Source organism: Rhagoletis pomonella, unplaced genomic scaffold (genome assembly GCF_013731165.1).
Source record: "Rhagoletis pomonella isolate Grant_MI unplaced genomic scaffold, Rhpom_1.0 Rhpom_scaffold_00004, whole genome shotgun sequence".
NCBI classification, from domain to species: domain Eukaryota; kingdom Metazoa; phylum Arthropoda; class Insecta; order Diptera; family Tephritidae; genus Rhagoletis; species Rhagoletis pomonella.
In genome coordinates this window covers 32,117,408-32,135,285 of record NW_023458558.1, presented here as the reverse complement: position 1 = coordinate 32,135,285, position 17,878 = coordinate 32,117,408, and the positions used below count along the sequence as shown (strand labels likewise).

The window sequence follows — 17,878 nt, the reverse complement described above, 5'->3', positions numbered from 1 at the left end:
TGTTGTTGTTGTTGTTGTTGTTGTTGTTGTTGTTGTTGTTGTTGTTGCAGGTGCTGCAGTTGTTGTTGTTGCTGCTGCTGTTGATGTTGCTGCTGCTGCTGTTGTTGTTGCTGCTGCTGCTGTTGTTGTTGCTGCTGCTGTTGTTGTTGTTGCTGCTGCTGTTGTTGTTGTTGCTGTTGTTGTTGCTGTTGCTGCTGCTGTTGATGTTGCTGCTGCTGTTGCAACAACTGCTGCGCAGAATGAATCATGCCTTGCTGTTGTGCCAGCGCTCTTTGTTGCGGCGACTGTTGCGGCATTTGTAATTGAAGAGTTGATCCCACTGTTCCTGCAGACGCACCTCCGGAAATCGGTGTTTGCGAAGCATTGAACTGCAATTGTAGTGTGGGCGTTTTCGTTCCTATAGGCGCAGAAACATGCGTTGGCAGAGTGACTTTACTTATGGCCCCGGTGTTGGACGCAACCGCTGGTTTAGTTTGTTGTGGCTGCGAAGCACTGTTCACCGATGTCGGTGCTATTGCATTTATTCCACCCGCATTCGTGCGGTTATTCTGCTGGTTACCACCACTACTGCCACCGCCGCCATTATTACTGTTATCCAGTTTAGTTGGCTCATTGATTATTGTCACATTTGGCAATGCGCCTTTAAGTAGTGCTTGGAGTATTAGCTGCGATTGCTGATCCTGTGGTTGATTTGGATTGTGCCGCAATATAAGACGTTCGCAGTGCTCTGATACCGCCAATGTCAAACTGCCGGTGAGTTGCTGAATAAGTGCAGTTGCTGATGCGGGTGAACCCACCGATATCGATACATTGCTGGGCATACCGGTGATATGTGGTGGTAGTATGGTGGCAGTTGCTGGCGTCGATATATTATTATTATTACTATTATTAATATTATTGGCACTGTTATTGTTTGAAGCCATTACATTGGTGGGTTGTTGTTGTACTGTTGGTGTTTGATTAGTGGAAGCCACCACCGCAGTGGGTCCCGATGTTTGCGGTATGGCCACTAGTTGCACTTGTCGACCGTCAGCGGCTAGTTTACTAGTGGTGGCGGGAGGTTCATGTGTTTGTACATTTGCCTGAGTGTGTGGTTGTTGGAATAAAACTTGCTGTTGCGATTGCTGTTGTTGCGGTGGAAGGTGCTGTTGTGGTTGCTGAGTCGCCTGCGATTGATAGTGCGAAGTCGACGGTTGCGTAGGCATCTTAATTAGTGGGCCTGAAAGCAGAAAATAGCGTTAACAAATTTGCGGAATTATCGCGTTAAAAATACATTTTTTGAAAATAACACGCAACATACACACACAAACACACACATACAGTTGCGGTCAAAATAATAACAGCAAAATTCAAAATGATGCTGCTGGCAACTTATCTTTATTTATTTATTATTAATAATTTTCATTTAAAATATGTGTCGATCTATATCCGATACCACATAAATAAAAGTTTCAAAGCTTGCACAAAGTTGACAAAAACTAATTGAACTTAAAACAGGTTCATCAAAATTATCAATCAATTATCAAAATCGGTTGATGTGGTGGAAAGTTATGCAGTAACATACATAAAAAAAATACAATACAAGTAATTTTAGCAAAAAAAAACCGCCTTCAATTCTGATACAAAGAAAAAAAAAAGAATTATCGAAATCGGTTGACGTGGTCCAAAGTTATGCGGTAACATACATAAAAAAAATGAAATAATATTCCGACGAATAGATAACCTCTTCCTTTTTTGGAAGTCGGTAAAAAAAAAAATAATAAAACTCAGTGCGTGTAGTCCCTACGCGCGGAAGAAGTGAAACTTAATAGACGAAATTCCAGAAAGAAAGAAATTGCGATATACATACACATGTACTTATATTCTAATATAAATATATAATTTCATCTTCATCTTCATCTTCACCTTTATCTTCATCTTTATCTTTATCTTTATCTTTATCTTTATCTTTATCTTTATCTTTATCTTTATCTCTATCTTTATCTTTATCTTTATCTTTATCTTTATCTTTATCTTCATCTTCATCTTCATCTTCACCTTTATCTTCATCTTCATCTTCATCTTCATCTTCATCTTCATCTTCATCTTCATCTTCATCTTCATCTTCATCTTCATCTTCATCTTCATCTTCATCTTCATCTTCATCTTCATCTTCATCTTCATCTTCATCTTCATCTTCATCTTATCTATATATTTGTTTTTGATTATATTCAAGTCTTTGCATTAGTCTTTTCCCGCCCAATTGGCGTTTAACGCAGCTATTCGTTTTCTATACCCGTCATATGCTACCTGTACCGTGGCGTTAAATATTTATCGCAAACATAAAGGAGCTATAATAATAAGATTTGCCTCAATAATTTGAGTTTAACTTTTTAAACAGGTGGCCACCCTCTTCAGGCACCTCAAAAATATTTTAATTGTGTTTCTGTAAGCTCTTTCTGTACTGTATAGTATTTTAAGCGTAAGACTTTTGTATAATTTAACTAAATTTTACTTTTGAAACAGGTGGCAACCCTCCTACATTTAGCTAGAAAATACAACTTATTCAAAACCATTTCTTTTGATACCCATATTGGGATAACTCGTTTAACTTAATAAATAATTTGAATTTGATTTTCGTATATATGGCAACCCTTTAAAAGACTAAAACCATACTGCACATCTGCAGGTCAAGCCCTTTCATGTGACACCTCATTTTTGAAAATCGTACGAACGATACAGATTTTATGACTTGATGTTAAATATTTAACGCAACCCTCTGCGGCAGAGAAATTTTGAATTCGATTTTCTAACATGTGAAAACTCCTTTCATGGAACTAAAGCTACGTTGCACACCCGAAGGACAAGGCCTCTCATGTGACACCTCATTTTTAAAAATCGAACGAACGATACAGATTTTACGGCTTGGTGTTAAATATTCAACAAGGGTGCACGCAGATATAATGGAGTGAGCGTATGTATGTATTTGAGGAACAACATATGTACATATCTGTGTTCGTATGGAATAGTAGCTTATGTCGGGAAGCTGGCTGGTCTTCGCGTCGAAAACGACGCAAAAGCTATACAACTGTTATATTTTTTTGAAAACTTGAAACTCTTGCGCCGTTTTCGACACATATGGGACTATTTTATATTAAGAATTTTAAAACAAATTTTTTGAATGCAGTTTTACAGCCCATTCAATTTTAGTGCAATAAAGTGCAAGTTTCCAGTGGCTTAGTAAGAATATTGACTTGGTAGTATCGTAACTATTTTTTGCACGTTTGTCTGCCTCTGAGATATCTAGAGCCGACCCATTCCTGGCCAGCTCGTCAGCCAACTCGTTGCCATGAATTCTGCTATGCCACGGCACCCAGATCAGTGCAACGACGTGCCTGTCAGTTAACGTTCTCCCTGCACTGTTTTATTATGCTGGAGGTGATGATTACCGAGCCAAGCGATTAGCGAAAAACCCAAGTGAACTATTAATTTAACGTTATTGTGCTCGCTGCCACTAAAACATTAAAATTAAATCCGAGTCGGAATCGGAATCGCATCGAAATCGGAGTTCAACGAACTTGTCAATTTTGTTTTGAAGTGTCAAATTTCATTTGAAAAAATTAAAAAGGAATACAAAAATTTTTTCAATTGTTTTATTAGATATTTTGCTAAATAAAGAGCAGCAATTACGGGACTCTGCGTAAATAATATGAAAAAAAACTGTTCTCTTGCGCCTCTTCTAACTATCATTTTATATTACAGCTCTCTTGCACTCTAAGGAAAATAAACCAGCGTTCCTCATTACTTTGGGTGTCTACCAGCCTTGTGTACAAAAAAGTTCCAATCCCGCAGTGTCGAAGGAGGGCATCAAAGGTCTGTAGGAATGGACTCGAACATTGCTTTGGGAAAAAGCACCGTCACCAAGGTGATACCAGAAATGCTTACCCTTATGGAGCGGAGGCTTTGTTCAAAGTGGATAAAATTGTAATGAGCAAGAGGGAGGGGCCGCCAAAAGTTCTTTCTACGAACAATTTAGTATACCGGGCGTGATTTGGTGTATCGACGTCACGCAAACCACAAGACGTGTCTTTTTTTTTTTAAATCGAAAAGGAAATTTTGGCATCAATGCGGCGGTTGTAAGTTGTCAAAACGACTTCATGTTATGTGAAAAGGTTTTTGTAAAATTAATTTCTCATTTATTTCAGATTTGCGTTCATAAGACACCACATTTCGTGGTTATTGGACGAAGTCGTTTTCGGTGTTTATTAGGAACCTTGCAGAAAGGTTGTGAAAATAATTAATGTGTTGACCTGCATAACATTTGTCGCCACTGCAATCTTGAATTTTACTATGAAGAAGTTGAAGAAAACGATAGCGAAGTAGATAGATATGTACCAACGGAAATTAGCTTGCAAGTGAAGCATAAAGAATTGGAGATGAAATTGCAAATAATAATATATCTATTTAATTAAAAGTAGTTATGTAATTTAAACATTGAACAATTTACACAAAAAATAACCATTTCAGGACTTTTTACGATTTTTCAATGCGAAACTTTCTAGCTCCAACTCAAACCTGTCTCTTTTTCCACCACGCTTCTTACACTTTTTAATGGTGTTCCTGCGAATGTTTTCGAAAGTGTTTTTATCTTGTCTAAGCTGCGGTAACCTCTTTTGGACGTTACTATCGGTTTATTTTTGAGGAAATAATTTCCGATTGCCAGAATGCAGAAGACCTACTCGCGGAAACAAATCCGATTCCAATTCGAATCGGATTGCAGAACACGGCTGATAGTGATTTTGGTACAGCAGACAGGAAAGGATTGATCTACAAGATCGACAATTAGACGTCGGTTGCCCTGGACCCTGTACGATTGGTGAAATGTAATATTTTCTCACGATAGAAAAATAATGCTCTTTCAACTCCACTGTCAACAGTGCGTACTGTTACGATTAATATTATTCAATGACTTTCAGGCAGCACCGAGTTTTGTAGTCACAGTATAAATTTTGTTGCAAAATTCCAAATAGCTTTTTTTTTAATCAACGATTAAAAATTTTTGCAGTGTTTGCAAATTTTTGTTTTTCTTTGAAAGAAAGTATCAGAATGAAACAATCATTTTTGGTGCAGATTTAAAAAACATTAAAGTTTAGAATGAAATTATTTGTGTTACGAAAATATTTTTTTTTTTCAATATTTTTTTTTATGAACAAATGAACATTTAAATAATTTCTGTGCCATTTATTTATGAAAAAGGGTGAGGGCGCGCACGCTGGCAAATAACTCCAATGTCAACAGTTCGTAAAGTGTCGAACAGGTAAAATATATGCTAATAACTGCACCATGAAGACGGCGAAGCATAGTCCTTCTATGCTTGTTTTGCAATTGGAGATCTGAAACTAATCGGCACCGTGAACGCTGGCAAATATATACGAATTTTAAAGGGCTGATTTGTGCCCTGAATGGAAAACCATTTTTTTTATTGCGATAAAATCATTTTTCACAGCAAGTTTAGTATTTTTTGTGTTTTCCATTTGAGCATTTATGTCTTTGTAGGTTAAAGAATTTTTACTCCACCATGGTATGCCAACACTAAATTGACCCGGGAATAGGATATGCACCCGATGGAAAATATTTGGAGAATATTAAATTAAGAACTATTTAAAGGATGTTCGAAATAATCTACTGAACTTTGCTGTGTTACATCTGGCGAGACTTAGCAAATTTTGATTGAATCTGTTATTAAAGTAGAAGAAGGCTCTTCAAAATAATTTACACTGGTAGTTTGTACAAATAAAAAACACGGGTAATAACAATAAAAAAAATAAGTACCCATATCCTTTCAAATATAAATATTCTTAAATACAGTTTTGCTGCCCAATAAGAATTTACTTAAAAATGTATTTATTTAATAAATAGGCTAAGCCAGTGCCAGGATGCATATATGAACCATTTGATTGTTTAATCAGCTGATGCGTTTTCTATGATCGCTGCTGTATGTAATGGAAATTGTTGTGAGTGTATTAAATGAACCGATAATTTAATGAAAGGCGTTGTAGGAGTATTCAACTAAAAGTTTATTCAAAAATATTTGTCTTCGAAAGAGTAAATTTTGCATTAAAATTCAACCGCGAATATTTCAATCAGTAGTCGTAGATAATACCAAAAACTCATAATTATTTCATTTACATGCATGTATTTTCCAACAAAAAAGCAATAAATACTTTTTGTTCGGACCAAAACGAAATAATTCCAGTAAAGCAACTGCCGTAACTTTGGAATTGATTACATAATGAAAACAGCTCTTAGGGAATTTTTATAATTCTATTCAATCCATTTGACCGTGATTGCATTTTCATTACTATCCAGCAATTATTGCAATTTGTTATGGATATCCTCATTTATTAGGCACATTTTTCGATCTCCTGTGGAGAAAGATACGTTTGATAGCGGCGCACTTCCTGCCATTACCTTTGCCGTCATCCTCATACAGTATATTAAAATTAAATATATCCGAAACTAAGAATATATCTTCAATATACATTTTTGTTGAATTACTGTAAACTTTTAAATCACAAAAAAAAACACTTGTTAAGTTCACGCTTATCGCTTAGTCTGGCTGCTCGTCTTGTTTAATATTAATTGTCGTTGTTAATAGGCAAATAAGGTATGTTAGTTAACTGTAATCATGTTTTCACACGTTTCCAATACCGGGTGGCTGTGGTAAAATAATGTGGTTTGTGACTTGACTAGAGCTTAATACTTAAGCTAAAAGAGTATCAGGTTTGTTTTTTCTTTTTTAATTTATGTCTCGGAGAAAAAAGCATGCCTCACTCACTCAAAATTGGTACGCATGAAATATGTTATATCTTTTTAACAGATTCTCAGAAAATAATATTCAAGACCGTTTTCTCAAGTTTAATTTTAAAAGTTTATAAACATTTTGTTATGAAAAAATGTGTTTGAGGGGCAGATAAATTTTAAAATCTACTTGCGAAAGCGGCACTTAGTTATGCTGTGTTCACGTTGAGCCTTTAACTCGAGTTTGGAATATCAACAATTTAGCTATGCAAAAATCAAAAATGTGGCTCGTTAGAACTTTTTGTGCTGATTTCAACCTTACCAAAAGTAAAAATATAAAGAAGAATCAATGGTTAAAGTTATATTTTTTGATTTTTTTTTTAAATATTAATATCTGCTGAACAATATAACCTATTTAAAAAACTTATGACGTCAAAATAAAGGTAATTAGAGGGTAATTCACTTAGTATACATCAATTTTTCCTTTTTTATATTTTTAAGCCAGAAATACCTAATAACTAAAAAATATATATTTAAATGTATTTGTTTTTTAAATAGCGTTCATTTAAAATTTGTTTCCAAAAAGGTTATACTGTATGTCGCGTAAAAGGTATTCAAATTATCTTTAAATTAGCATCAATACGTTTGTGATCGGTCAAATAGTTTCCGAGATATTATAAACAAGGAATGAAACCGATTCAAAATAACGTTCCGGTTTGGGTTTCGGTTTTGCCAAGTGTTTCGGTTTTGGTTTCGTTCTTCAAAATTTATTTCGGTTTTGGTTTCGGTTTCGTTCCGGTTTCGGTTTTTCACAGAAATTTTGTTGATATTATTTAAATCACAATGTCTTAAACGTTGAGGAAAGAAAATCGAAAATTACAGTTCACTGATAATATCAACACTAGGTTCTTTCCCTAACAATCCGGACCGGATTTGGTAAGAGAGAGAAACATTTTCTTTCAAAAATGGAACAAAGTTCAGAAGTACGGAAACGCAAAAACCCACATTTCGAGAAACAGCTGATTCACGTTGTTCTTGTTTTTGTCACTTATACCATGTTCTGACCGACATCGGAAACATGTTTTCGTTGCTAAAACTGGTTTTCGACCTAAAACTTGTGTTTTCGTCCATATAAAATCTGTTAAACGAAAACCAGTTTTCGCTGAAAACTACTTGAAAACTCACTTTCCACTCATTCCAATCGGTGTCTTCACTAGTTTTTTTACGATTATTTATCGAAGTGGAAGTCATATTTTATCATCTTTAATACGCCATATCGGATTTATTGTTAATTGCCTGGCCAAAGCAAAATAAGAATGAAAGTTAAAGGTTGTAAATGAAAAGAAAATGAAGGAAAAATGTTTTGGTTGTCGGTCAGAACATGGTATTAAATGCAAACACTTGGAAATTGAATTTTGGTTTCACAAATTTGACTTTAAGTACATAGATTGAAAATACATCAACAGGCCATTCACTTTTCCTTAAAAGCACCAAGTAAATATGCAGGCAACATGTAAACACAATACAGCTGATATGCACTTTGACACTTTATCCATTTTTACTCGGAGAAAATTTCGGGCTGTTTCGGGCAGGAAGAAGAATACACTTACGATCGAATACGCTCGAATTTTCGCTCTCTATTACCCATTTTGTTGAGTACAGGCATGATTTCTGGGCTATTTTGGGCACACGCGGGATCTCGCATTGCGTACGGGTAAGAAACTACTTAAATATAATTAATCGATTATCGATTCACAACAACAAAGTCATCAGCAGATTTTTGCGAAAAGTTACCTTGCCATACTTATTTACTACTTAACAAGAATTTTAGCAAAATGTTGCTGATTTTGGTTAAATAAATCATTTATTTCAAAGAAATTTTTATTTATTATTTTTGTAAATTTCTGGAAACCGATTGAAACCTGTGATTGAAATGGTTTCGGTATCGTTCCTTTTCAGGTCAAGATAACGGTTACGGTTTCGGTTTGGGTTTCGGTTTCATTCCTTGATTATAAATATAAAAAAAAGTTAAACTTTAAGCTCTTTTATTGGCTTCAGTTTTTATATGCGCCAAATAATCGTGGCATGGTTGAAATCACCATGAAAAGTTCTATTTAGCTACATTTTTTATTTCTTTGCGGCTAAACGGTTGGTATTCTACACCACGGCTACTTCGGACTATTTCTGTCTAAATACGAGTACGGGAACAGGCTAAATGTGAATAAGAAAACGTAAACAAAAAAATGTCAAATTAAACTCTGAGGTTATTAACACCCCAATGAGAACACTTGACAGCTGTTCATAAACTCAAATCATTAAACACGAGTTAAAATTTCAACGTGAACATAAATAAAATAAAGGGAAAGTATTCCGTTATAGATACATGATAGCAAAATGTTCATATTTTGCTTGGATAAATAAATAACATCGACCGCTGTGGTGTAGTGGTAAGCAGTGCGCGCTTCCACTCCGAAGCACCTGGGCTCAAGCCCTGGTCAAAGCAACATCGTATTCTTTTTAGCTTAGAACTTTTACCGTGGGAGGTGACAGAAGTTACATGTCTTATTAGTCATTATCAGGGCTGGCAAAAATATGCCAGAATAACCGAAAATAAGCGCTATAAAAAGCTCGATAAATTACAAAAATATGCTTTTGAGGCATTTCATGTCACCGCGGCCACCTCTGTCCACGACCTCTAAGAATTTGGATGAAAGTTGAAGAGATTGAAGGTCTCCTGACAGGTGACATGAATATACGTGCAGCATATTTTGCCGATATGAAGTAGGGTTACCTATTTACACGGTACTTAAATTTTAAGAAAACGTCATCATCTTATTACATTAAACGAGCAATTCTTGTATATATATATGTATATCCATAGGGTTCTCGGAAACAGCTCAACCGATCTTGATTAAATTTTGTACACAGATAATGTTTTGGATTTTAAGGTTATCTGAATAGGCACTATCTCCAAGAAGACTCGTATAAGGTTGCCACCTATTCGAAATTAGTTACAAATTAAATAAAACATTATAATATCAATGGAATCAATCAAATGGAAGCTATTTTAAAAATTCCTAATTCAAAAATATTTTTAATAGGGTTGCCACTTATTTTGAATCGCATATTTATTTAATTTTTGGTTTCGAAAAAAGGCAAAATATTACTATTCATGGGTACCAAGAGAAGGTTCTTAAACAATGCTTTCCCTATAGTCAAAATGTTATCCCTTAGGATAATAAAGTAAGGTTGCCATTTATTTTCGATGCTGCACAATTTATATAAAACATCGTAAGGTTACCACGCTTCTATGTAGAGAAAATTTGTATTTTGTTACTTTCAATCAGCATTTTTTAAATATATACACACTACATATACGCTCAAGATATGTACCATTCATTCCAGCGTATTTCGGAATAGGGTTGCCACCTAAATTTTGGAGTAAGAAATTTACTTAATAGATATCGAATCCAATTTTTTTTCTTCCAAAATATGTTTTTAAAGGTATCCAAATCTTGAAAAATTTAATAAGTATATGCCCTCCGGGCAAAGCTCGGTCAACCTGGTACTACCTTTCTTTAAAGTGCTGTATCTTGGAAACCTTTTAACGAAACTTAATGAAAACAAGTAAGAAAGTCTAAGTTCGGGCGGAGCCGAATATTAAATACCCGGCGCAAGTATTAAATATATGTTTTTTCACCTTTCCGAAACCTTCCGCTAGATGGTAAGCCGGGGTGTATCAATTTTGAGTAAATTAGCGTCCTTCAATTTCGAAATATTTAAGTTTCAAGCATTTCTGAAATTTACCGTTATATGAGAAGCGGCCGTTATTTTAGTCCGATTTCAATAATTTTCAACGTTTTGCTTATATGTGGCAAGCACAATAACCACATCGAGTTTGGTACAAATTAGTAGAACGGTTACCGATATACATATATGTGATCATAAGTGGGCGGTGCCACGCCCATTTTCCAAAATTTTACCATAAACGTATTTCTTGGTAAAGAATTGTTGCAAGCATCAATTTTGAATAAATTAGCTTCAATATTTACTGATTTATCGAAGATTTTGTATTTCTCTAAATTACCGTGGGCGTGGTTAAAGTCCGATTTCGCCCATTTTCAATACCAACCTACCCTGTATTAAGGGTACCTACCAAATTTCGTTGAGATATCTCAATTTTTGCTCGAGTTATCGTGTACACGGACGGACGGACAGACAGACATGGCTTAATCGATTTCTTTTTTCATCCTGATCATTTATGTATACATTTGTCTATATCTATCTCGATTCGTTTTGGCTGTTACAAATAACCGTTATGTGAACAAAATTAATATACCCTTGTGCACAAGTGCGGGTATAAAAATGTATTTCTTGAGTCTTCTTATGCACTTTAATTGTATATTTTTTAGATTAATGTGCAACGTATAAAAAAAAAATTAATTAAAAATTTTACTTTTTGATTTTTTTTTTGATTGTAGCATTTTAAAAAAATTTAGATTTTTACATAAAAACATTGTCTATAATAGGCATGTTTTATTCATTCATCACAAGCAAATAGCTTAATCTTGGTCAAATAAAACGAAATTAGCTTATTTCCTATGTTAGCCTAATTTTGACAGTTGTTTGACTGCAAATAGTGTCAAAGTAAAGTTTTGCCTCTTTCTGATTGGCTGAAGGAGAAACTTTCTAATGCTGAATGGCAATACCTCTTGTTCAATATACAAGCCAAGATAACTTTTCATAAGCCGATATAATTCTGTTGGGTAAGTCCTCCATACAAAATAAGCTAACAGCTTAAATTTCTGGACAAATAAAACACGGCTAATGTCAACTTTAAGTACCCAAATTTGCGTAACGGGCTACTTGTGCGTATGGACGTTAGATCGTCTAGCGCTCGAGCAATATCATAAATAGACATTGAAATTTTATGAAATTGTATATTTTTGAAAGAGGAAAGGTGTGTAAAAAACAAAAACAATATGAATAAATCATATTAACTTTACTAAAGGTCTTAAATAATGAAAATTACTTCAAGGAAATGGCAGAATTTAACTTTGTTGCAAGTTCACGTGGAAAATCTGCTTACGACGTGATTGGAGGAAATTTTAAGAGACTAGCAGCTAGAGAAGGTTTCAACTCCTGATGTTACAACAATGAGTGTTGTTGATGTTGACATGAAATGCCTCTTTTCAATATGCAAAATCAATGAAGTTTTTTCGTTATTTTTATTCAATAATCTCGGAATTATGATGTAAATTAACATTATTTTCTGGTAATTTAAAATTGTTGAATAATTTGAAAAACTTTTTTCCACATCCGTAGATGTGTTCAACATTTGGCATTGCACTTTCACTGTTGTCACAATTTCCAAACTTTGGCTGACTTCCAAAACGTCAATTGCATTGCATACGTACAAAGTTTAATGTTCCATAACGCCAAACTACAATTGCTTGACAATGTATAATTTTCCGAAACGCATCCGAAAAGTTATCGAAATGTATCGCTATAGAAATCAGCGCATCAAAAACCATGTTGATGCTTTGTTTGGTTTTATGTACCATTTGGGTTTTAAAAATGGAAAATACCGAAATGGTGATCATTGTTTTACTAAATATTCAAAATGTGCATTGTATATGTTGCAATGTTTCGCAACTCTGCAAACCCGAACAGTTTAAATACCGCAGTAGTACAGTATCCAAACATTGTATTGGTACGTTTTGGAAGGCAGCCTTTCTTTCAATGTCCAACGGTTTCTTTTGTTTGAGGCTTTGTTGCACCTACCATCAAAGAACTTAAAATTGCCTTATTGAACGCCAAATCTTTTCGGCTTTCTTCAAGATCTAGCAGTATGTATATATTAGGGTGGGTCAATTAAAAAAGTTGATTCATATCCTTGCGATTCTGGTACTATGGACCATAACAAACATTTTCGCCCAAGGAACCATACCTCTAAAATCATTTTCGAGCCTGCCAAAATTTTTTGGTAGATATTTTCAAAAATACCAAATAAACGACCTCTTAGATGCATTTCAAAAACAAAAAATATTATTGAAAATGTGTATACGGGGGTTTTTTGGGTCAGAGAATCCATTTTTCGCATTAATTTTTAATTTTGATCGCCACCAGAGTGCGTTTTTGAACAATTTTTTGGATTTTTCACTTTTTTTGGGGGAAATTGACGAACTTATTGCTCAAATAGTCACATCTTTGACTTTCTAATAATTTAAAATAATGGAAAATATTTATTTCTTTATTTTGCTTTATTTTTTAATTTTTTATTTTTTTTATTTTTTTTTATTTTTTTGCGATCAAAATTAAAAATTAATGCGAAAAATGGATTCTCTGACCCAAAAAACCCCCGTATACACATTTTCAATAATATTTTTTTGTCTTTGAAATGCATCTAAGAGGTCGTTTATTTGGTATTTTTGAAAATATCTACCAAAAAATTTTGGCAGGCTCGAAAATGATTTTAGAGGTATGGTTCCTTGGGCGAAAATGTTTGTTATGGTCCATAGTACCAGAATCGCAAGGATATGAATCAACTTTTTTAATTGACCTACTAATTGACCCACCCTAGTATATATGTATGTATGTATGTATCAAGGCGTATTCATACGAGGTGGTAGCAGACGTATAAAACCATTCGCCTTATTTCACGCATTTGTACAATCCCTTTTTCCGCGAAAATGTATGAAATGTTGACAAAAATGCAAAAACTGAACAGGCACGTCGAATATATACAAAATTCCAACCAAATTTCCAGATATATGCAAAATAAGCTTTTTCAAGCATTGGCTTGGATATGCCAGACTTGTCGATTATTATAAAACACCACATTGTGTGAAAACTGGGGTAAAGTAAGCCAGTGCGGTTTTTGTTATTAAATTCAGTTAATCTAACTAATTTTTGTAAATTATAATTCCATAAGGTTTAAGTCTTGCCATAACCCGCATTCCCTGAGCTGTGGATAATTTTGTTCTAATTCCCTCGCGCGCTCTTCTTCTGTTAAGCAGATTTTTTTCTAACTTAGTTAATGAGACTTATTCTTAAGCTGGCGCGAAATGGTGTTTTTTTTAATGATGATTCCTTTAATTTAAGCAGAAGGAACCCATTCATTGATTTATGGGAAAAATAAGAAGTTTTTGGCATCTTTAATTTAACTTTTAATTTTTAATTTCGAAAATGTCGGGTTTTCTACGAATTTGTTTAATATTCTTTTTTAACCAGTCACTTCCAACGCGAATAAAACAAATAAATTTAAAAACCAGTACTATGAAATATAAATGGGATAATGGTAAATCTCTTGTCTAACGATCTGCATTGAAACCTTTTTATAATATTCCAACAATTGCTGTACAGGAATCTATAAGAAACATTACAAGTAGGAAGAAATAATCAAAATTTTACCAAAAAAATTCGGTAAAAAAATCGCGTTAAACAAATTAAATTGTGCAATAGAAATACATTCTAAAACTGGCAGATAAAATTATCTTTGAAACTCTTTTTTTTAATAACCTACAGCTTGTTTCTTTGCACATCAAATAATTTAATGATATGAAAATTTTAACATAATGGTACAATTAAATTATCTTGTTTTAAAATATAAAACTGTTAATATCCTTTGGAAAAAACATCAACTATCTATTATTGGTTTTCCATTAAGCTAGTTGAAGTTGAAGTATTGCACATACAATTCTTTGTCAGAGGTATAGGAATGAACGAAAATATACTAAAATCTAATTTTCGATTTCGCCACTCTATGGCCACGGGGTCCATTAGACCTTAGACAATAATAACCTACTGACGCTACACTGAAATTAATGAATTATAGTTTATTTCCAGTAAGCCTTAACTGCAGTTTACGTCAATTGGAAAAAAGGAGATTACAAGAGGGTCATTTTTGACTTTAAATGCAAGCAATCGAAAGCAAAAAGTAAGACATCAACTTTGCTGATCACTGAATGTTAAAGTTATTTGCACTTACCTGAGCTCTTAACTGTAGTTAAATTCTTGGTGGAAATGGGCTATTAGACTGTAGTAATAACAAGTGAAGTCACAAACTCGATTTTAAATAGTTTCGGTACAAAATATACAGCCGGAAAGTTGGTCGGGGTCCACTGGACCGGCACCATTACGGGTTAAATTAATGTTTCGTTAAAATGTATTTCTTCTTCAATTTAGTGAGTCAGTTTTTATAATATCTTCTACCTCGTGTTAGTAAAACTGCTATATATGAAAAATTATGCCGATACTGAACTGGATAACCCACGGAAACACGACTATTATTTTCACTAGTTACACCCGATTTACATGATCCAAGTACTTGAAAGTAATTCTTACCTATTTTCTTTTGTGTTTTCTATTTGCTTTTACACGCTTCAATTCCATTGAATTCAAATTTTTGGTTCTTTAAATGGGAAACAACGAAAATGTCAAAAGGAAAGCAAGAAAGTTGAAACGACTTGACGGTACAGACGCATGTGTACTCGTCCCTTATCTTCTCACCCCCTCTTTTCCATATGCGATTAGTGATAGAACGATACGAGTACCGAGTACAGAATATCGATACTTTTCATGAGTACTGAGTAGTATCGAGAACTCGATACTTTTTCAAAAGTACTGAGTAAATATCGCGAATTCCGAAAAGTATCGACTAGTTAAGAATTTTCTAAGTAAATTTTTTTAATTACCCAATAAATATTGTGGCGAACGTTCGAATATTAACTTTAATATCCAATATGAATGTTATGAAAATGAACATAAAGCTCATTTACTTCAATACTGTCATAACTCAAAAAACCGAAACCCCGAGAAAAACGCCTTTAAAGTTTTAACTTCACATATCGTCACCCTCATGCCAGAAGCATGAATGTGCAAATTTATCAGCTTTGAGTTATTAGGTTGACTTGGTTAACATTGGATGTTCTATGTTATCGTATTTCGTATTTCGTTACAAAAACTAAATTTTACAGGAATGTATTTTTTGTATTTTTCTCTGCTTTGGCTAGCACCATCAATACCAAAATTTAGATTTGTTGAGATAATTGAGAAATATAGCTAAACGCAAGATTTTTCGTAGAAAGGTCTCTACATTCAAATTTCTTAGCAGATATGATAATTCCGCCCACGAGAAAAAAATCATTGTCACATACTATAAAATTTACAGTCAATTTTAGGGGTAGCTATTGGGATTTAAGCCATAATATTTGAACAGGTGATGCGTTATGGGTTGTAAAACAAAGTTGCATCAAAAAGTCAATTTCGTAAAAAATGTAACATACGACAATTTTGCGCAAAGGGGTAGATACTATTTTATAATTTTAATTGCATAAATGTAGAGTTAAGTCTCTAAAAAAAACTTTCAAACTTGATTTCCCAAAATTTTCATTTCTAAACATTCATGTTTATGGCACACGGGCGACGATATGTATACTCCATACTAATAATTAATACATATTTTGTTCTAGTGATACTGGTAATTGACTTAGTTATGAAATTTTTACACAACCTAGAAGAAAATGTAGCGGTCATTTCAACATTGGCTTCGGTTAAAAATATTTAAATAATTGAAAAACTAATATTTTGCCTCACCTTTGATAATGAATGGTGGAAGAGGGTGGTCTTCCGACTCGAGAACTTGGCCACTCTCTAGCATAAGGCAGCCGTCGCTAACCTATGTATTCTACCTTCGTTGTGAATTCGAAATCTAGCCCATTCTTGAAGAAAATTTTTACGAAAGAGAGCTTATCTTTCCTATAGAGAATGGGCTTCAACCCGTTTGCTTCTCGTCTTTTACATTTACATTTCATTTTCAAAGTAAAGTTATTTATAAATACATATACGCGTTAAACAGTCATAAAATATTTGCTTTTAAAAACTTGAAATAAGCTGTTTGCTATACACATTTAATTTACGCATGTAAAACTAATCTTATTGGAAGTTTATTCCAAAAACCAGGGACGTGAACCGGATTCAAACTGAACCGGAAAACCGCTTTTTCTTTTAATTAACTGAACCATTAACCGAACCGAAATTTTCCACAAATGTTTGATCCGAACCGAAAACCTAACCACTTTCTATAAAGGTTTAAAGGCATATATGTAATACTTCTATATTGGTAGTAAGCTAACATCTCAATGGGTAAGCATTCCGAAATCAAAGCGAGACAGTCTAGTACTGTTTTGCATTGTGTACTTGAGTGCCGTTTTTGTACTTACTTACTGCCAATATAGGAGTATTACATATATGTTTAAAGGTTCGTTTCAACCAATTTTCGATACATAAATGTACCCACTCTTTTCTTTTTGTTAAACATGGTAATACCTACCATGTTTGTTTACCATGTGACAGTATCAAATGTAAAGGCAACCCATCTCATTTGACAGACAATTGACCCTTAACCTTGCGCGTTGTTGCACTTGACACTTGACACTTAAACTTGCGCGTTATTTTTTGTTTTTCGAACCGTTGAACCGAACCGGTTCAAAGGCCAAAAAACCCGCTTTGATGAACCAATCCAAAAGTGCAAAAACGGTTCTAACCACTGAACCGTACCGACCAAATTTTTCATCCGGTTCACGTCCTTGCCAAAAACTCCTTTAGATTAGATTAAAACTATTAACAGTCAGTATTCAATTTATAAATAGGACGGGGTAAAAAAGCAAAGCAATCTGATTTTTTTTCCTTTTTGCGTTTGCTTTGAGAATACTTGCAAGTACGAGTATTATCGATACTTTTTTGCAAGTATGAGTACTGGCATCGATTCTTTTTTAGAGTATTCTATATGAGTACTAGTATCGATACTTTTCTAAATAGTTCTATCACTATATGCGATCAAAATTGAATTCAATACTTGAACTGTGTAAAAGCGGTCTTATCTATTTCTAGCGAAATTATGTATTGTAAATCTTAATCTAATCGTTATCTAACAGCAATTACCAATAACAGCGATCTCCACAAGTTCCATTAAAACTGAATCCGATCGTGTTGGCGACATCAAGCCTTTCATCTTTCAAAAAAATAATTCAAAAGCGTTCTTCAGGCATTCCAGCCTTAACTGCCTAGCCATCTAGAAGCTGAAAGCTAAGGCTGT

General features: G+C 34.0%; 1 protein-coding gene across 1 annotated transcript in view; it reads right to left on the bottom strand.

Moving 5' to 3' along the window:
• LOC118738195 (mucin-5AC) overlaps positions 1 to 17,878 on the bottom strand; it is a 162,215-nt gene that overhangs the window by 8,710 nt on the left and 135,627 nt on the right. Inside the window, exon 5 of the mRNA XM_036469118.1 lies at positions 75 to 1,219. Within this exon, the coding sequence (XP_036325011.1) occupies positions 75 to 1,219 (1,145 nt within the window). The remainder of the gene's footprint in view (positions 1 to 74; positions 1,220 to 17,878) is intronic.